We start from the raw sequence: 21,405 nt of genomic DNA, 5'->3' as shown, positions 1-21,405 counted from the left end.
TCAAAGAAAAGAAGAAATAAGTTTACCATTTGCCTGTTTGAGGATAAATAATGTGAGGTTCTAGATATCTGAACTTGTTTCCAATTTCCTGTGTCCACGTCCTTTCCACTTTTATCTTGATTATCTTCACTCTCTGACTAGAGGAACTAGAGCAAGTAGGGAAGGACTTCTTTAATGCAGCTCGAACAAAGGTGTTTTGTGTTCAAGGGACACCGAGAAATGAACTTGCCTGACAAAGGGTACTTACCATATATTTCTTTATTCAACACATCAAATCCAGTGGGGCTAGATCAGACTTTTGTCTCGTCCCAAACAGTGTGGTTTGCTGATCAACCACTAAGCAATGGGAATGGAAATGCCAGGCTTCAATTTTTAGTTTTCTAATTTGAAGTCACCATCTCTGGAAATGCCTTACAAGGAGCAAGATAGCGTGTGAGACTCCCAACAGGTCTAGTTTGAATATGTGGGGGCTGTCTCTGTGGTTTCCTTCATGTTTTTCTTTTCCCTTTCTTTACTATTTTCATATATTTCTGTCTGAGATAGTTTAACGTTCTGAACCAATTGGTCTTGCTTGGTGGCACCCTGGGAAGTTCCAGGCTCTGAAGAAGACTCTAATTTCAATGATTGTATTGTCGTCTCAGTTGGATCAGTTGCTAGAGGATTTATGTCAAGTGTGTCTGTCTGTGGAACTATAATTACTGATTCATATGTATTTTGAGATGGGGTAGACTCCTTTTTGTAACAAGAAGTGTTGAAAGGTATAGCACAAAACACCAGATCTGAGGACAGCAGCTTAAATTCATTGTCCGGTCGAGTAATCACAAACCTGTAAGAAAATCCAGAGATGAGTTCTGAGTTTCTGCAAGTGTGACAGAGGGGCCACAGGCAATGACCAAATTAAGGGGCAAAAGAGATGTTTTTGTTTGTTTTTCTTAATTCATTGGTTTCTGATTGTCAATAGGAGAGGTCCTAGGCAAGGAACTAGGGACTGATTTTCATCCTGTCTCTGAAACCTACCATCTTTGGCCTCCGCCACAGCATCTTCTCTAAACTTGCTTTTCTCATTTTAATGGGAGGGTAGGATATGGTTTATAATGAATGGTCTCTAATGGCCTTAATTTTTTTAAAGATTTATTTATTTATTTATACAAGAACTGGGGTACAGGCCAGATGCTCAGGGGGGTGAGAGGATTCACCAGAGACAGAACAGGGAACAGAACAGGCAGACTGATGAAATACACTGCTGAGGGGAGCAGCGGGCGCGACAGGAGAGGTCTGTCGCCCCATGTGGGATGCTTGCTGGCTGGCTGGGATAGAACTGGCACTGCAGACACTGTGAGGACAGCTTCACAGCACTGTGCTCAACCGCCTACACCATCAGGGGAGGCCCTCTAATGGTCTTTTTGATCTCAGGTGTCTCTGATTTTTAATAACCACTGCACTAGTGAGTTTGGTTGGTACCACGCTAAGCACTTAGTCAACTGTATTAAACCAGATTACTTGCATTCCCATTATTTCCATCTTGGCTTAGGATGCCCTAATGCTTATGCCACCAAATTTCACACAAAAAGTAGTGTGGCTAATAAAGAAAAAGAAATTAGAATTCTATTGGAAACATTGGCTGGTAAGTAAATAGTGAATGTAAGTCTTAAGGATCTTAAGGATCAGCCAGAGCTTGGACCTGTATGGAAAGACTGTGGGGAGAAGGACGTCTTAGCACAGTATCAGGCACAGAGCAAATCCCCAATAAATGTGAGTTTAATTAATTACTACACCAGTGATCATGTGATAATACTGAGGCAGGATAATCTTTCATGATTTTTATCTTGTATTTCTTCATTGTTGCCCCAAATTATCACCTCTTCTTTCCTAAACACCTACCTTAATACACCATTGGTCTTCTTTCCCTGAGAAGAAGACCCGCTTTTATCTTTCCACTGAGTCTCCTGTATGCTCTACAATTTTCTAAGCAAGATCTACTATAATCACATACTCCCTCTAAAAGAGAAAGCTCATTTCCTCCCCTGAGGTTCTCTCAAGTATGGGCTGTACATTCTCCCAATTGCCATATGCTTCAGGTTTTTCATTGTTATTGGTGGAAAGTGATGATGTTCAGAGAGAGAAAGAGAGAGAGAGAGAGAGGAGATGAGAGAAAATCATGCTTCTCAATGCTGCTTCAGAACATGACTTCTCCTGCACCATCTGAGATAATGCTCTCCAGCCATATCAACCCTCCTCTTGATTCATCCACCTCATCTCCAGGCTTCCACATTCACTGAGGCCCATGTCACTTGAGACACTTTCTCTTTCAAACTATAGTGCCACCATCATCTTACCTGTTTACAGTTACCCTGTGATTATAGTTCCAACATCCAGATAAATTTCTTTCACTCATATCACTCATAGGTACAAAACACAGAAGCTAGGAACAAGGCACTCAATAAATGTTTTGCAAATGAGTTCAGCAGAAAACAATTACGTTTTTCCACATGGACAGTGACATTTTTAGCTCTACAAAGATACACATATATAGAGGAGGGGTCCATATTTCAATTTTCTGGGGAGAAAGTTGCCATTCTCCTTCCATGGCTGATATTAATTGGATTCTAATCATCAGTATTCATTCATGTTGTTAAACCCATTCTTCCTATTCCTGCATCATGATCTACTTCCATACCCTTCTTTGAAACCATGAATTTTGAGCTCTGGACTTTTATTTCACATTGAAGTAAGTAGTTTTGGCTCTTATGCTTGTGTAGGGGTCAGCACCTTCCAGGGCAGCATACTTCCCTTTTGTGTTCTGGATTTGCCTCCTCTTTATCCATCATGCGGTATAGGCCAATGCACAAGATTCCAAAATCATCCAATGAGCCGCAGAACAATTGCCCAAAGGTTACTCTTGGCTGGGGAGAGAAGAGAAAAACATTAAGTGATGGTATTTTAACCAAGCAAATACACAAGTACTTATTGGAATATCATTTGTCTTTCTGTGTAATAGAAGTTTGGAAGACCTGAAGGCCATTTCCTATTATCTTTATGGTGGTAGCATCAAGTGGTTTGGATAGTAGGTTTGTGTTTTGTTTTGTTCATCTAATCCCAATGTTTTTGATTTTGATTTCAAGATTTAATGTTTTGTTAAACTGGTGATTGTTTTTGTCACTGGTCTTTCAAAAGCCTCTTGTGGGTGTGGTAGGGCATGTTGTTATACTTGTTTTTATTACTATTGTTATTTCAGTAACCATTAGGAATCAACAGTAAGCAACAGGCTAACAAACTCAGTTTTCAAGGCATATAAAAAGTTATATGTTAATTGACCTCCAGAGAGTAATCACTTTTTATCCCATTCCACAACAGACTGCAGTCCCAAGCAATTCTCTTGACCTTTCTCTTGGACTAGAACCAACCTGGGCTCTACAAGTAGACAACAGGGTCAAAAGCAACAAAAATGGAGTCAGTAAAGTCAACAGAGAACAATTTATTCTGTTCTCTGATTCTTCAGGATTAGGAACAAAACAAGAACAAGACAAAACTGGAGAAAGGAAGGAGTGCTGACTTGTCTACAGTTATCTCTGATGCCAACAGGATATTGCCAGTGGCAGATTTCTTCGGCTTATAATCCATCACGAGTCACACAGGTGAGGAATCTAGGGCTACAGGACTGGGAAAAGGCAGGTATAGTAAGCATGTGGCACAGCACTCATAAATAGATTATTCCTTTTCAGGCTTGACTCTGCTTTGGTCCCGAATGCCCAGATGTCCCACTGGAATTACAAGAATGGCTATCTTTTCCCTTGCTATAATCTGCTGATAATTGGTGCCATAGGCTAAGAAAAAACAAGCATTTTCCATTGGCTAGGTCCAATCAGAATCTCAGGCCCAAACACAGTAACTTTCTGCCTGACTTTAGGTGATCTGATCATATTTCGTTAGCAGTTCAGGCACAGGAAGGGTGGGCAGAGACTGTCTTAGAAGGACCCTTCTTTGCTATTGGCAGATGGTGTGGTCTCAGAGAAGGACTTGTTTCCCTGGGCCTCAGCTTCATGGTCTGTTCAATGTCATTAATAATGACATAAATCCTTGGGCAGATTAATTGGAAAAATCAAAGTAGAGATGTGCAGGGAAAATGCTCAGCAAATATTAGCTGTTCCAATTATTACTAATAACTATTTCAAGGTACAAAGTTTTTGGTCCTCTCTGATGCTTCTATAAACTTGCATTTTATTATCTGGAATATGGAGATAATAACAACTCTACTTCTCAAAGTTGTTATGAAAATAAATGAGGAAAATATACTGTAAATTGTGAAATACTCTTGTGTGTATAAGGTTGTATTAATTTTTTTGTTATTATTTCTGTGCTTTCAGCTTTCTAACAACCCAAATAGCCTGGACTTTTTTCAGAAATTCAGAGAGATCAGGAAGGGGGACCCTCTGATATGATACAAGGACACTCACTTGAACGTCGGACAAGATGGTCTGGTGTAAGGGCAGGAGCCCCAGCTTGCACCGCATTCTCCCAGACAGCAGTGTGGTGCTGCTGCTGTTCTTATCCAAGTGTTGTTCTAGATGAGAGCTTATCCCTCCTGTCACCAGCATCTGAAGAAATTCCAGGACATGGTAATTGTAGAAGGCCTGAAAAGCAAGGATAAGTAATGTGCAATGTCAGAAGAGCCAGTATGTACGCAGTGGAGACTGAGATCCTCCATGGACATTGACGCTTGAAATGGGTTTGATGGTACAGAGCAGTGTCTTGTGACATCATTTTTAAAATCATTTACAGTCTGGCAATTTGGGCAGGGTTCTGAGTTATGCGAAGTGCAGAGAAAGCAACACCTCCCAGATCCCTACTCCTTGGGGGCTTACAATGTAGCAACAGAAGAAAACAGGTAACAATACTGACACCAGGACAGTCCCCTTGTCCCAAATGACAAGAGCATGTCAGAGCACAGATACCCTAATCATCATTAACATGTATTTAAAGACATGCATTTAAACAACTTTTTCCTTGGAGGATGTCGGAGAGTGACTGTGGTTACCATCCATACTTGTACCCTCCATCTTCTGTGTATCTACGCATGCTCTCTGTGACTGTGACCTCCGTCAGGGCAGTTTCTGACTTAGGTCTCATTATTGTTTAGGCCTCCCATAACTTTTATCCTGTATTGTAGGGACTGAATAAATTGGTAGAATTTTAGAATCATTGGCATAAAAACAAAGTCAGAGGACGCCATGTGAGCCAACTTCTTCGTCTGAAATTGACTTGAGTCTGAGTATATCCAGCCATTTTTTTCAACTCTTTCCCAAACATTCCTAGCACATCCATCCAGTGTAGACTAGGCATTAACTTGCTTGTAACTAGCATTGTAATGTATCAATATTAGGTTTTCGCAAATCTATTGAATATACAATGTTCTAAATATATTACCTTTCTTCTTACTAATTTAGTCTCCATGGAATAAAAGTGTAATGTAAGTATGAAATTAGAATTTTCTTAGGTAGAAATGAGAATTTATATGTTTATGCATCACTGCTATGAAATCAGTGAGTTTGTTTTTATTGTAAATAATAGCAGTGACTTCAATTGTAACTGTTTTAGAAATTTTGCCATTTACTTTCTCTAGTCCTACATTCAGGACTCATCTTCTGAACCTGGATGATGATAAAGAGCCCTTCACTGGGCTTCCTGTCCCATTGTAGTTCTCATTTGCAATTCATTGCTCAACATGCTCCCAGATTGATGCTTTAGAAACACAAATTGGGTCCTGCCATCCACCTGCTGGTACCATTAGTGCCATTCCTCTATGTTGAAATCTAGCTCCTGGCATGCAAAGCACTCCTGACTTGCACAACTCCCTTTCCAAGTTCATTCCCTCCGAGAACGGGGGCACACTCATCTGCAGCTGTCCAATTTTACTTGTCCTCTATGCCTTTGCATATCTGGTTGGTCTGTCCTCAACTTGACGGACTCCATGTTGGCCTTCTCATCAGAATGAGTGTCCCTTTCTTTGTGATCCATGGCCACTGGCTTTTACTCTTATTTCATTTTTCTGTATTTTATGTTGATTGTTTGAACCCACCTGAGTGAATTTTGAACTGTTAGCTCCTAACTTAATACCTCTGGACAGTACAAGTGTTCTTTTTGGCAGTCTTACAATCTTTAAAACTGACATACTATGACCCACCTTTGAGCATTGTTGGCAAGATTAAGTGAGATACACAGCACACATTATGAAATGCTGTTCTCTCCAACACTGGGTCTCAAGGGTATGAATCACCTGGAGTGATTGTCATGGGAACAGATTCCTGGGATCCCAGATCTACTGGATCAGAATTATGGGCAGGAGAAGTTAAATCTACTGGATCAGAATTATGGGTTTGAGAAGTTAAAGGGCAATTCTGGTGTCTCCCTCACAACCTGAAATATTACTTAATAAGAAAGATATTAACATCCTAACCACTTGCTGCATTTTATTCTGAGAATCTCAAAAGGTCTTAAGATGGAATATCCTTTACAAATACTTCTAATTGAGAATGATGATGTGTGACCGGTGAGCGGCACGTAGTCAGCTGAAGGACCTCGAGAAAGTCACATCACTCCTCTGGGCCTCATGTTCCTTATAAGTAAAGGCACATGCTCCCTGAGCTCACGTCCAGTTTCTGAAGTTCTATTGTTGTAAAGCCACATGGGAATCCCATATGTGGGTGAGGGCCTCTCCATATTTTAATTTTTAAGGCAATGAACTGACCAGGGAATTAAAATTGAATCTGATTTATACTTTATAGACATGTGTCTCCAACTGAGGCAGCAGTTGACAGGAGACTAGCAGAGGATACTTGAAGCTGCTGTCAACTGTGTCAGGAGATAGGGAGGCAAAACCTATTATTTAATTTTGAAAAAAAAATCACAGGTATATCAGGGAAGATCATGCAAAAAATTGCATGAGAATCAAAAACAAAACTTTAGTAGTTCCAAGCAGTGACAAGTTGAGTGTACATTATCTCGGCTTAGTTTTATCCCGGGGACCTGCACGCTCATTGTACTCTGGGTTTCTTGTGAGAGACTTGGAGCAAACAGTAGAGAAGAACCACATCTTCTGAGTGCCCGTGAGACAGAAAGGTACCTTTAAATATGGGTGAGGTCAGAAACATGGGTTCCCAAACGTGGAAGTCAAGATTGGTGATCTCATCCTGTTTCAGAAACTGCTGAGTTGTCAGCCCCCCGCCCCCACAAAGCGAGTCTGTTCTGAATGCATCTGTTTCTAGTCTTCCCCTTCTGTGGAGTGTGGGCATGGATGGGGGAAAGAAATATTTTGATTCAAATTATAACCTCTGACTGTGCAGCCACAGGAAACAGCTCTCGGTGCATTAATCTGGGCAGCAGAGTGGAAAAACCAAGCCTGGAAGACGTTCTTGGGGAGGCAATGATGGGCCACATGGGACACACAAGTTGGGGCGGAATGGCTGACTCCTGTCTCCCCTGCCAGACTCCTGTTGGGAATCTGGAAACCTGGTTTGGAATAGAGAACAGGATTCTGATTCTTTTATTTGAGGCCTCTCTGTTGGCCGTATATTCTAACTTCTATGGAGTGGTTTCCAAAGTCATCGTAATGACGGGAATCTTCCTTTATATGAAATCTCATGGGAGAACACAGAGTCATTCTCACTGAGGGAAGGGGGTAGACGCGTCCTGGTCTCCCCTTCCTGCCTGTCTTCTCAGCAATTCATGAACTTGTCTCTTATGCCACCTTTTTGGTGCTGCCTTCCCTGGCCAAGTTATCAAAACTTGCGACCCATCCTCAAACCCCTTCATTTCTGTCTCATATCATCTTGGCCCTTATATTTGTGGAACTGCCTATGTGTCGTGTCTGTATCAGTCTCCTTCAGGCTCCTCCAAGAACAGAGGCTTTTAACTATTTCATCCCTGCTTGTTCTCAGCACCTAGAATAAAAACCCTACACACAGCAGATGGCCAATAGGTGCTCATACAATGAATTAATTCCACCTATGGAAATCCTGTAATAGATAGAAAGGATCTGTTCAGCAGCTGTAGAGATGCTGGTAAGCAAAGAACAACCATGTAGTCAAATAGGCACTCCAAGAGGGGAGGATAAGAAGGAGGAAGACTGGATTTGGCTTGGAACAAAATTTGCACTACCAAAGGTAGTGCTTTGTCCCTCAGCACCCTCCTTTAATGGCTGATTTTACATAAGATGTTGGGGGAATCTTGGAGAGAAGAAAAAGCAGTACCTCCTAAGCTTGAACACCAAAGGATCTGGTCTATCCAGGTGCACTCAAAACAGAGGTGGACCCTCTGACACTTATATTTTCATTCCTCCTATTGTCAAATGATCCAGATCTAAGGGCCTCAGCTTTTTAATCTTGAAAGTGTGAAAATTTTGCATCCTTTGCCAGGTAGTGGTGAGAAAAGGTAAAATACTGTATGTGAACAAGCATTTTGGGTTCATCAAAGAAAAGTTACAATTGTGAAATGTTATCATCATTGACCCAAGCCTTAACCCATCTGGTCTCCCCTCTGCAAAGGGCTTAGTCTTGGGGGCTTCCCCTGCTTATCTGTACTTACCGTTGCCAGAAGGGAATCCAAGAAGTTGCCAGAGAAGACAGAGCCTTGGGAAAAGGAAGTGCTGAGATGCAGGCTGGTCCCGGTGAAGGTTCCTTCTATTCCACCAAGTTGTTCAATAAAGTGGATGTTGGAAGGATTCTCTGCAAGGCAAAAGAGATAAAAAGAAAAGGCAGGCAGACAAGCTGAAGGATAGAGGAACAGCTATATGAGGCAGGCCAAGAGTGGCCTGTTGTTCAAAGGATTCCATGCCTTCTTTGGGGTCAGTGAGGGATCTGCTCCCTGCTTTTCTACATTTTTTTTTTAATTTCCAAATATCTTCTTCCCCTAAAGCCTTGTACACATGGAGGCACTGTCATCATCAAGGGGGTATCTTTGGATCTCAGATTTAAGGTTTGGGCCTCCCCGGTGGTGCAGCAGGTTGAGCGCAGCGCTGTGAAGCTGTCTGCAGCCTCTGCAGTGCCGGTTCGATTCTGGGCTGGCCAGGGAGAGTACCACATAGAGTGGCAGACCTCTCCTGCCTCATCTGTTGCTCCCCTCAGCAGTGTACTTCGGTCCTTCTGCCTATTCTGCTCCCTGCTCTGTCTGTGGTGAATTCTCTCACTCTCCTGTGCCTCTGACCTGTACCCCAGTGCTTGTATAAATAAATAAAATCTTTAAAAAAAAAAAAACAAAAAACTTATAACTCAGATTTAAGGTTTTCAGGGATATGTCCTGATTTCACCCTTATATAATCTATTTTTCAAACCAGGACACTTTTAGAAGTAAAAGGGGCATTCTCGATAATTTTACAGGAGACCAGGCAAAAGTAGGAATGTAGTACTACCCCACTTATAGTCTCTTTTCATAATGCTATGCCATAGATGAGTTGGTATTTACTTGGGTTCCTCTTATGCGGGCCCTCAATGAATTAAAGCAGCACCTCCCAAAATTCAGTGTGCATATAAGTCATCGGAGGGTCTTGTTACACTGCTTATTCTGAAGCCCCTGCACCCCAGCACCTTGCTAGGCAACATCTGAGGTAATGCAGTTCATCATGGTTGGGGGTGAGGACAAAGGCACTGACTGTCCTTGTTCCAAAATTATGGCTTCAAGAATGTTTGTATAGACAATATTTTTGTTTGCAAGTGGTGTAAGGTCTTAGACCCCTCACAGTTTGACAGTCATATAACAGAGCACATCAAATCTCCTGGACATACGGCTCAGAATATATTTCTGGATTAGTCCATAATTCTTTTGATTATTCCATTGTAAGTCTGGGGAAAGTGGCATATTGGTGGTTTTAGTGAATCATGTACTTCCAAGAATGACACATTTTTATAAAAGATGAGCAAGGCATAGCTAATATGAGCCCTCATTTCTCATGTACACATACATTCATTCTCTTGCACGGCCAGCCCTCAATACACACACACACATCCTAGAAGTGCTCATCTAAATCTCACTGTGCCATCCTAAGCCGGTGGCCTTAGCTTTCCTAGCCATTTGCCCATAGGCCACTGTGCATTCTGCTCTAAAGTGCTGACAGTCAGACCTGCAGCTTTTGTGTCTTTGTGACCCTTTCCAATCTGCCAAAGAATAAAAAGCTGAGTGAGCTGGCAGGTTATTTGTTAGGCTAATTTGATAAGGGCCACCTGGGACCAGAAAGTATTTAGTGGAACAAGGCTGGAAGTCCCTGGGGAGTGACCAGATGCACTCCCACCACCGAAAAGCTGCATGACCCCTCCAACCACTCAATTTACATTACCATCATTAATGAACACAGTGTATAGATACCTCTTCAGTTAGAAAGGTTCAAAGGGTAAAAAAATGAAAATAAAATATAAATTTTATATAAATTAAAAACTCTCAAAATTTAATGAACCTGTGGTTCCTCCAGGGATATTGTTCCACTGCAGATTCTAGTTCCCTGGGTCGATGAGACCTGAGATTCTAAATGTCCAAAAAGTCCCCAGATGCTGCTGATTTATGGACTACACATGGAGCAGCAGAGACTTAGAGAATCATCTGACTGAGACAAGTATGACAGTGGCCAAATCACCCACTGCCATATCTACATAGGCCCACGACTATGACATCCCCCAGAAGGAAGCCTGAGAGGTAATTCAAGGTGGTTATAGATAAGCTGGCAGGAAGCAGTCAGGATCAAGGACTCTGAGGTTTTCAAAGCTGAATTTGAAGAGTTTCTACCCTAGGATCCAGGGTGATCAGAATCATTTCCTCCTCCTCTGCTGTCACTCCCAAATCACCACTGGTGTCCCCTGCTGATTCCGCTCTGTGCCTTCTTGCTTTTAGGATGAAGAGGCCAGTTCATCTAGTTTGTTGTAAGTCTCACTCAGCTTCGATACTCTAAATCAAAGCCCACCAAGAATTTTGCTCCTAAGGAATTAAGTCAACTCACCCACAGGGGACTAGCATTGGCAGTCATATTTGAGTTGGTCCAATCTGTGTTAGCAACATTGTCTCACTCTTGGGTGCTTCCCCCTTTCCTCATCAGGTATTACTGGTATTAAATCCCAGTGTGTCCCCCAACACCTCACAAGCACACCTTCAAATACACAGAGGCATCTGGCCTGCATTCCCTACCCTTCTTTCTGCTTCCAGAGTTCCTCATGCTTAGGAATTGTTCATACATGTGCATTTTTTCTTGAGGTGCTGGTGAGAGAGAACAGCTCATTCTGTTCTTTATGGATGGAGAATATCCACTTAGAAGGGCACCACAGAGCCAGGATGAAGGGGCCAACCTGGGACACAAAATGCAAGGACCCCAAGAGTGAGCACTTCTTTAGAGTTTGCATTCTAGGTGCCTCACTTGCTTCTGTCTGCCATCTCTCCAGGAGAGGAAAGTGCCTGACATAAAGATGGGCAGAAGAGTTGAGATCCTTTCTAGTACTCTAAGCCTATGACCCCACCTAGGGGAGAGCCAGTTTGAACAAGACTGAGCAGCTGCAGGTCTCCCTTCAGGTAACCAGAAGCACGAAGGCAGATGGTATTTCTACACCCCATGCATAGATGTATCAGGCTTTGCCGAATGATGTCACCAGTTGGGAAAAGCTTGGTATAACATCCTGTCAAGAACTTAATGCTCTCCAGGCCCCATCTTGGCTCCTTGCTTCTCTGACTGTGGATTCTAAAATGAACTTTGGGGCATCAGTTATAGACCATAAAGGTTTCTCCCATAACTTGTCCTTAAAACATCTTACTCAGTTCAGTGATGATGGGGATTCTCCGGTATTTTAATTTCTCATTTGCTGCATTGAAGGAGTGTGAAAACCCCTCTGTGGATACAAAAAACAAAGAAAAGAGATTGACAAATATAAACCACTTAGCTTGCAAAACTTGACAAGGATGTAGAAGCACATCTTGTTACTTGGCTCCTTATCTTAGCAAAGTTATACACTCATACCCAAATTCCAAGTCTGTATTTATGTCCAGAAAAAAATTAATTTTGGCCTCCTTAGCATCTCCTTTTGAGACGAGGTGTGTGTGTGCGTGTGTGTGTGTGTGTATGTCTGTAAATAGTGCTTCAAAAATTCCAATTCCAAATGTTGTGTTGCTTATCAACATCCTAAATAAATGATTACCCTCCATGGAGTGGCGGTGCTGGATAGTGGCTCAGGCAGGTAGTGTCTTTTTTTTTTTTTTAAGATTTATTTATTTATTTATACAAGCACTGGGTATAGTCAGAAGCGCAAGAGGGGGAGAGAATTCATCAGCACCAGAGAGGAGAACAGAACAGGCAGACTGACGAAGTACAGTCTGAGGGGAGCAGCGGGCGGCAGGAGAGGTCTGCGCGCCATGTGGGACTCTCACCCGGCAGCCAGGGATCGAACCGGCACTGCAGAGGCTGCGGGCAGCTTTGCAACCCAGCACTCAACTGCTGCACCACCAGGGAGGCCCAGGCAGGTAGTGTCTTAAAGCACATCCATTTACCAGCAGAACTTTTGGGAAATTAAACCAATATTGGGTGCAGTTCCAGGAGCCCTTCTGGAGACAGTGAAGTTGTGCTCTGGCTCCTGGGGATGTCTGCATTTCTGAGATCCTCCTGGGTTGAGCCTCTGCTCGTGTCATCTTTTTTCTTCAGCAGAACTGACTGCCTCTGGTCTCTGGGTGGCCTGCCTCAACCCAGAATGCCTCAGGAGTCCTTAAAGACCAAGGGGAGAAGGTTAAAAGGGGCCTGTGACCTTAGTGTTATGTTGAGACAGATTTCCTTCCTGCCTTAGGAGATGAGACATTTCATTTACCTTTGTGAGTCTCAACTCATAGCACTAGTTTGAAACACAGTTTTATCACGTGGTAAACTATGAAGTGTGTTGACAACAAGCATAGCGCCAGATTTTTAATCTCCAAGTTAAACTGAAGAATGCAAAAAAAGAAGAGAGTAATGGGAAGCTATGGTCCTGTTTACACATACACACACACACACACACACACACACACAGAGTGATCTCATTGGGAGTTATGCTTTTACAACTGTTGATTACCTTTCTGGAACTTTTCTGAGAATGTTATGTGATGGTGGGAAATAATGTGAAAGTTAAAATTCTACTGGTAATTAAAATGGCCCACTGCTTTGTACTGAGCTAGACAAGTAGTAGGGGAGGGGAGGGTGAGATTTGGAGTAAATGGAGATGAGAGGGGTGAGGAAGACAGGCTGAGAAAGAGACAGGGAGGGCTATGGTGAACCTGCCCCTGAATAGGGTTAGGGGGAAAATCCAAATCCAAAGGGAGATTTTTGTTCAGAGGGAATGTTATGTACTGCAATATTTAACAGCTCCATCTCTCCAAGAAATACTCAGTAAAAGAACTACTTCTTGTTAATGCAAAGTTGAACTGAATATATTTCTGAAAATCACTAAAATTCTGAGTCCAGCTTCAAGATGAATACAGGATAAAATTTCAAGCTTCCCACGAAGAGTCCAACCTATTTAGTTTGTAGTTAGAACTGGCAGTGATCTCAGGAATTTGGTAAAACCCTTTAGCTTCACATGAGGAAATGGAAGTCAAGAGAGTAATTTTTTTCCACAGCTACTTAAGAGGAAGGCTTATAGCCATAGCTAGAGATCAGATATCCTAGCTGATTGGCAAAACTTATTCATGATGGCCCATGAATACCTTAAACTATTTTTCTTAAAAAAATTAATAAAAACATCTTAGGGTTTCCAGAATACAGGAGGACTTGGGGGAACTAAGATTCTACTTCCCAGAACGGAGCAAATGCTTTATCTGCTTTCTGTACTTTTCCTTCCTTCATTCCTTCTAGAAATATCTATAGAGTATCTGCTCCATACTAATGCCCTGAACACTTCTTGCCCCAGTTATATATCATATGTTGCAATTTCAATATATTTTCATATAGTAATGGGTACTGTTGAAAAAACCCAAAAATCCAAACTTTGGGTTTATTGAGGTAGGGAGATAACTCTAGACAGGATCTGGAGAGTGGGGTAAGAACAAGCTGGCCAAGCAGAGGGAATAGGAATGGGAATGTAAAGCAGAGGAGAGTCAATAGAGAGTAGGAGAAAATTCAAACTTTCTATCTGTCTGAAAAAAACCTACAGGGTTTTCCTATATTTGTCATCTATATCACCATTATAGGGCTTAAAGAAGGGAGATGACATTATTGGAGAATTATTTCTAAAAGTTCTCTGTGGCTGCTGTGTGTAGTAGAAACTATATGGTGATATGAATTATACAACCGTCACATCAAATCTGTGAATTAAATGTAGCTTCATCACCTTTGAAGATGAGAAAAGTGACACAGAGTGTCTATACCTTGCCCAAGATTAAGTGGCTTGCAAATGAAGGATAAGCACCAAGTTCAATGACTACACACTTTACAGTGTACCTCCATTGCAGCCTATTAACAAACACAAGGTTTGGCTGGCATTTTCACTAAACTAGTGACATCCATTTCCCTTAAAGGGGAAATCCTCATTTGAACCCCACAGCCTGATTCCAGTCTCTCTCAAAAAGCACTTGGAATATCCTAACTTGAGAGTCAATTGTGCTCACTGGTGACAGACACATCCACATTGACTGCAGATAGTGCTTGCTTATCTGCTTCTGACACCAGCTCAAGAACAGCGGCTGAATTTCTGCCTTAACTCCATCTCTTCTTGTGGAGCAATGGTTAATTTGAATATGTGTCAGATCATAGCCTGGGTACATTATACTAATGTCAATATTTTTGCTACCTAATAGTACACAGTATTATACCTGAAATCTTCCAGGCTGGCAGGGTGCCATTACAAAAGATTGCTTAATTGCAGATTACTACTGTACATTTAAATTTCAGTAGCATATTAAGTTGTCAGACTTAATTACCATTATATGTTTAGATTATGCCACAGATTATTTAGTTCAGTACCTAGGTTTGCCAACCTGTTCTCTGTGTGACGTGACAGGGCAATAATTAGAGCATCACTGAAAAATCTGAGGCTTACCATGGAGATGTCCAGGATCTTACTGATCCCCTGGAAAGTTCTTGCTTTCCCCTCACCCCCAATGTGCCTTAATGACTCACTGTCTGCATTAGCCTTGATGGTTGTAGGTGAACTTCATCTGTACTTTCAGTAAAAAATAAGGTGTGAGAAAGTCACACCTGTGAAGGTGTGAGAAAGTTCCCAGATCCCACAAAGGCTCACCAGATTTGCTAGGGTAAGATTTCTCAGTACTGGCCCAATTCACATTTTGAGTTCCAAAGAAATATTTTTGTCATTTGGGGCTATCCTATGCATTGTAGGATTTTCAGGGGCATCTCTGACCACTGCCACCCTATGCCAATAGCATCCCTCTCCCAAGTTGTGACAACCTAAACCTTCTTCAGACATTGTCAGATGATCTCTGGGGGGGGCAAACTTTCCCCAGTTGAGAATCACTGTCTTAAAGGAGGAACAGGAATGCTATCTTATCAACTGGTCTTATTGTGGTGCTCAGCATGGAAGATGTGTCCTACCTATTGGTAAAATTTCACAATTTTTATTCTATCAGTTCTTGGCGGTGGCTCTTCCCATTTCCACCACTTAAGATGGTGCAAGAGGAGTATTCATATGAAATGGAAAGAATGGTTAAGAGAATGATAGAACCAAATGGGTTCATCTGAAGATAGGGAATTTCTGATATATAGACTCCCTCCAGGTACAGCCTGTGATTCCAGAGTAATCGGTCAAGTTTCCAAGTAATGCCCTTTGTTACTCTGATTTCCTGAAAATGTGCTCTGGGTGGGCCTTTACTGATGCCATTTGCACCAGATAAGCTGAATTTAAGAGCTTCCTTAAGGGCTCAGTAGCGTCCATCTGGACTTGTGTTTCCCCATCACACAAGTGGCTTTGTACTGCCTTTGAATTTGAACTCCCCAACTTCTGTGTCACGTAGAATAGCTATAATCACGAGCTATGTTTCCAGAGAACTGAGAACCTAAGGGTTGGGTCCAGGTAATTGCAATCATGTTTTTTTTTTTTTTTTCCTTGAGTTGAAAATTTTTTGATATAGATAACTCTTCAGTAATAATTCATATTAAGTGAATGGCTAGTAATCAATTTTCAGAAGTAGCCTAATATTAAGCCTTTCCCCACCTTGTGGAAGAAGGGAACCATAATTTCATTGTGGGAATTCACCGTGAGCACACTTTGGGTACAATGAAATGTTTGGAAACTCCTAAGGGTCCAGTCCACTGGCTTATATGTGCCAATTCATTGGTATTTGGTAAGCAACTAAGTGTCCATTATTGCACTTGGCAATTACAGGCGTTAAAGAGAACCCCACTGATCACCATCACTTTCCAATCAGAAACTGGAATATGACATTTTTAGCCTATAGAAATTGGAAGGTAACTTTAGATCTAATCTTCTAAAATTATACTTTATTCTGTCAACCATAAAACTAAGAACAGTGGCTTGAACATCTATAAGATCCAATGAGAATTGATTAATAACACAAGTCATCAATTGTAGCAATATGCCAATTGTTAATTCACTGGTATTTGATTAGTAATAATAACATTTGTAATTCCATGATATTCTGTAACCTGAGAAAACAATGTTATGTGCATTCCATTGAGAAGACGGATATTGGGCCTCCCCGATGGTGCAGCGGTTGAGCCCTGGGCTGCGAAGTTGCCCGCAGCCTCTGCAGCATTGGTTTGATCCCCAGCTGGCTGGTGAGGGTCCCACATGGTGCACAGACCTCTCCTGCCATGCCCGCTGCTCCCCTCAGCAGCGTATTTCATCAGTCTGCCTGTTCTGCTCCCTGCTCTGGCTCTGGTGAATTCTCTCACCCTCCCGCGCTTCTGACTGTACCCAGTGTTTGTATAAATAAATAAATAAATCTTTAAAAAAAAAAAAAAGATGGATATTATTTGCATTTGATGTAGGATTCCAAAGCAGTGAACTATCTACTACTTGGATTAAAGAATTCTCAGAGTTGGAAGGGATCTTAGAAGACATTTGGATTAAGACATTCTTTCCCATAATTAAAATACCTCAGAAAGGAGTTAGTGCCCTTTTCTTAGTCCATTGTTCCTAGTCTATTCCTTTCAGGGTATTGTCCTTACCTATTTCTGAAGGTGTATGAGCAGAAGCGCTAACTTTCAGTGATCTGATGTTGAGGGTGGCCATGATGTTCTCTGTGTCTACCAAAGTCGGACTGCTTGATGACTTGGATGGAGACGATAAGACAGCACACATAGAACATTCCTCTACGTTGACTGCATGTAGGTCTCCAGAATAGAGGGCAGATCCCTAATGAGAGAAATCCAGCTTGAGAAGGAACTTCTGAGAGGGAAGGATTTTATATCATTGCTATGGGTGGCTCTTTGTGGGTGATGCAATTTTTGAGCCACAGCTTTTCCACTTTCCACTGATTTGGTTTATGACTTAGTTTCCTGACATCTGACATGTTTAGCCTTATCAATCACTAATATCACACTGTGACTTAGAAAGAGCCTTTCCTGGGATCAAGTGGGGATGATATAATGGAGCAGGGAGAGTTAGGAGCCCAGATCCATTAGATAGTTCAAGTGGGAGAAGAGCAGAGGAGTAAGGGTAACAGTGATGTGGAAAAAATTTCAAGAAATATGTTATGAATCTATAAGCGAATGCTGCATCCTCACAATTTTGCTAACAACTGACCTTGCTTGTATTCTTCAGATGACCTAGTGAAATGACCGTTGCTTTTTTTTTTTTTTTTTTTTGGTGGTGGAGAAATAGGGATAGATTTAGTCCTGCCTTCAGGTAGCTTAGACTTGAATATGGGTAATTCCTAACATTAACTGACTCTGGAGATTTCTAATTATTTTTTTTTCCATTCTATGGACAAAGCAATAGTGCAGAGTAGGCAACTTTATGTTGTCTTTTCTACAAAGGAAATAAAATTTACTGCTTGAGAGAACCATTTTTCTTATATATTTCCAGCATTATCTCAGGACATATCAAATGCCATGCTCTGATGAGTTTTACACTGTACATAATGTTATTTTTCTGACCAGGGAAATGGTGGCATAGAATAGCATATTGACCCGTGAAGGCTCAGAGCAAATGTAACTACAACCATAGTGCCATGTGTGCCTAGTGGGTCCATTTCTTAGACATGTAAGTGCAACTCTTCCTTTTCATATGCCTATCAAGGATCATGTGGCATTGTGTCCCATAAAAGATGTGTCTCCAGAAAAGATGAGAAAGAGCACAAAGCCTGGCCAGTATCAGCTTAAGTTTAGGCCATTAAGTCAGAATCTGATCAGAAATGCAGAGAAACTCTTATTTATACAAGGTCAATTAAACATGATCAGAAACATGAAGCGAAACATGGTGGCCCCTGAGCACGGTAAGATCCTGTGTGGATTTAAATCCTACTTCTGCTAATTATAGGCTGGGTAAACTTGGGCAGGTTACTTACTCTCTCCATGCTTAAAGTTCAACATCTTTGAAATCTAACCCATAGGATTACCTTGAGGGTTAAATGAGTTTAACAGGCAAAGTACTTAGAGCAGTTTCGGGTACCCACTAAGCACTATATAACTACAAGCTATCAATGTATTATTATAGTTAATATTTAAATTATTAACTTATTAGTATTGCTTATTAACAACTTATTAGTGGTAGTGACAGTGCTATCAGTGTCATGATCGCTGTAAATATTCACTCTCCCTTCTGTGATACTTACAGGCAGAATGTATATTTTGGGGAAATTCCGGAGAAACCGCCACTCTCTCTGCAGGTAATCCAGAGACCCAATGAACACTATGTCTTTCAGCTCCTGCCGGGTATAGTTGCTGGCTCGCAAGGGCATCACAAAGTTTCGAAGCCCCATCAATGTTGAGTGGGCATCTCCAAAGATACAGGCTACAACATGATTCCGAAATTCGTGTTTTGGCTTCTCAGTTCGTTTCTAAGCATAAGCGTGCCAGAGTTTAGTCATTCTTAGAAACAAGATGAGGACCCTTCTGAGAGAATTCCTTCCCTCTCCCCCACTCTACCAGGCACAGCACAGCAGTCCTTTCACATGGTAACAAAATTGTTCATATTTCTCAGAAGAATGGGGAATTATACTTCTCGTCTTTTGGTATAGTTCCTTATTCATATTTTAGTTTTCTATTAGCCTAGAGTGCCGCAATTAAAACTTAGAGCAGCCTCATTCCTCAGATTATGAAACCATGGAACCAAATGAGGAAAAAAGCCCTTATTTTCATTATGTTTTTCAGCCCTGTGTGGGCCATAGTAAGAGTCATTGAAAAACCAAGATGTTCCACATTGTATTGCTAAACTTATGTCTTCTGGTGAGCCCTGGAAGTTAATCAAGTTGTAGAACATGTTACCGTTTTCATTGGATTTTCATACATGTGAAAACACACATTAGCTCAAACCATATGAAACTGCCTTTTGACAGGATCAAAAATGGCTAAATTTTGGCCATTTCATGTGTTACAAACTAATACACTGAACTGATTCAATATACTTTATCGAGAGTTGAGGAAAGTCATCATTCAAAGTACACAAAAGAAATTGGAAGGCTATAAAAATTCCATTCAGGGGCCTCTCTGGTGGCGCAGGCGGTTGAGCACCACACTGTGAAACAGTCCGCAGCCTCTGCAGTGTGGGTTCGATCCTGGCCAGCCGGCAAGAATTCCACAATGGCGAGGCAGACCTCTCCTGTCTCTCCCACTGCTCCCCTCAGCAGTGTATTTCAGTGAGTCTGTGTGTTCTGTTCCCCGCTCTGTCTCTGACTCCTCTCACCCTCCCACACATCTGGCCTGTACCCTGGTTCTTGTATAAATAAATATTTAAAAAAAATTCCATTCAGTCCAAACATTTGAATATGTCTTATATTATTATCAGCATTACCAATTGTTAACATCTCTCTTGTATTTCTAAACTGAAAACAAAGTAATATACATTACTAATATTTAGATTAGGCTTCATCCATTCACAGACTCATAAAACCAATAAAATGTAACTAAACTATACTCCTAGGAAACTTATTTTAAGTTGTTATCTGATTTATCTCAGAATGAGTCAATGTCTTCTCCCATGCTGTTGGGATGGAGTAAAACACACTAGACTGGAATCAGAAGGCCTGATTTTTTGTTTTGGTTTTTCCTATTAGTTGTATGACTACAAACAAACTAGTTAACCTCTCTGACTCTCACTTTCTTTAAGTTTAAAACAGTTTAAAAATAAAAGTTAATTGCAGTGTGGAAATCAATTAATACATAGATTGAAGTACAGTGTTGACTCATTAATGGTTATTCAATAACTATTCATCCAATCTGAATCCTATTGTGTTCCTAGATTTTCAGAGAAAGACATGTAGAAGCTGGTGGAGAACAAGTTAAATGTATTTAAAAGCACTTCATGTATGAGTGTGTTCACATTCCTAAGCTCAAGGAAACTCAAAATGTTTCAAATGGATGGCTGGTTCTCCCTCATGCCAGTCGTTTGCAGGGTTAAATGACAAGTTTCTATGAGAAAGCAGTTGACAAAATCTTACAGGATAAGTAACATCTGTCATGGCAACAATTAGAGTTTGTCAAATTAGCATATACTAGGAAACACTCTTTTTTCCAAGGGGAATCGCCCTGTGAGGGAAATAAAGCTACCTGTCGGGAGAGCTTTCCTAGAGAGTGATATGAATCTTAACCAAATCTATTAAATAATTGTCTCCAGCTAATCCGATTAGTTTTAACTTGAATAATGAAGCCTCTAACGGTATTTAATGCAACATGCCTAAAGTCCAGCAATTGCTCTTCTGGGTAGAACTAAACAATTAGAAAGAGGATACATGGCAGAATGCATTAATGGGCACAGCTAGAGAGGCAATTTCTCCAAGAAACTGTGGCACAAACTGCTTCCCAATTGAGAAAGATGGTGACTTTTGGGGAAGGGATGGATGTTCTGTTTATTCAAAGTAACTTAAATCAATGACTTCCACTTGGCCTTTTGGCAAACTAAACCAAATTCCAAGCTTCTCTAAATGTTGCAACGTGGACATTTCTCCTTCAGGGTCACAAAACACTTAGAATTTCTAAAACTGTAAGATCTTCTAAACTTTGAAAAAGGACTCTGTTCTCAACTGTATCCTATATCAAGCATCAGTAAGGAAGAGAGCTATCATAGCAACCTGTCAGCATGCTTAGTGCATATGGTATAATAAAATGTCCACTACTTCCATTTCTTGGTCTCTTGGATGCCTCTATCTGCAACCAACTTCCCAACCTTTCCAAAGATTTCCCTCCCACTGGAAACATGTTTGGCTTCCTGCTCAACGGATGTTTATTTCATTTAATTTAGAATAAGACATAATTGCTAAAATGGTGAGTTTCAGCAACCCTAA

General features: G+C 41.2%; 1 protein-coding gene across 2 annotated transcripts in view; it reads right to left on the bottom strand.

The window, feature by feature from the left end:
• Positions 1–247: 247 nt before the first annotated feature.
• KCNU1 (potassium calcium-activated channel subfamily U member 1) overlaps positions 248–21,405 on the bottom strand; it is a 113,879-nt gene continuing 92,721 nt past the window's right edge. For both annotated transcript variants that reach the window (XM_054700878.1, XM_054700879.1), the window contains 7 exons: positions 18,739–18,963; positions 17,132–17,318; positions 11,781–11,855; positions 8,581–8,720; positions 4,455–4,631; positions 2,793–2,903; positions 248–828 (listed from right to left, as the gene is read on the bottom strand). In XM_054700878.1, coding sequence (XP_054556853.1) covers positions 451–828; positions 2,793–2,903; positions 4,455–4,631; positions 8,581–8,720; positions 11,781–11,855; positions 17,132–17,318; positions 18,739–18,963 — 1,293 coding nt within the window. In that variant the 3' untranslated portion in view covers positions 248–450. The remainder of the gene's footprint in view (positions 829–2,792; positions 2,904–4,454; positions 4,632–8,580; positions 8,721–11,780; positions 11,856–17,131; positions 17,319–18,738; positions 18,964–21,405) is intronic.

The sequence above is a fragment of the Talpa occidentalis genome, unplaced genomic scaffold, assembly GCF_014898055.3.
Source record: "Talpa occidentalis isolate TD23 unplaced genomic scaffold, MPIMG_talOcc4v2.1 talOcc4.4, whole genome shotgun sequence".
Classification (NCBI taxonomy): Eukaryota; Metazoa; Chordata; class Mammalia; order Eulipotyphla; family Talpidae; genus Talpa; species Talpa occidentalis.
The sequence above is the reverse complement of the archived record's forward strand: the minus strand, read 5'-3'. Positions and strand labels throughout refer to the sequence as shown.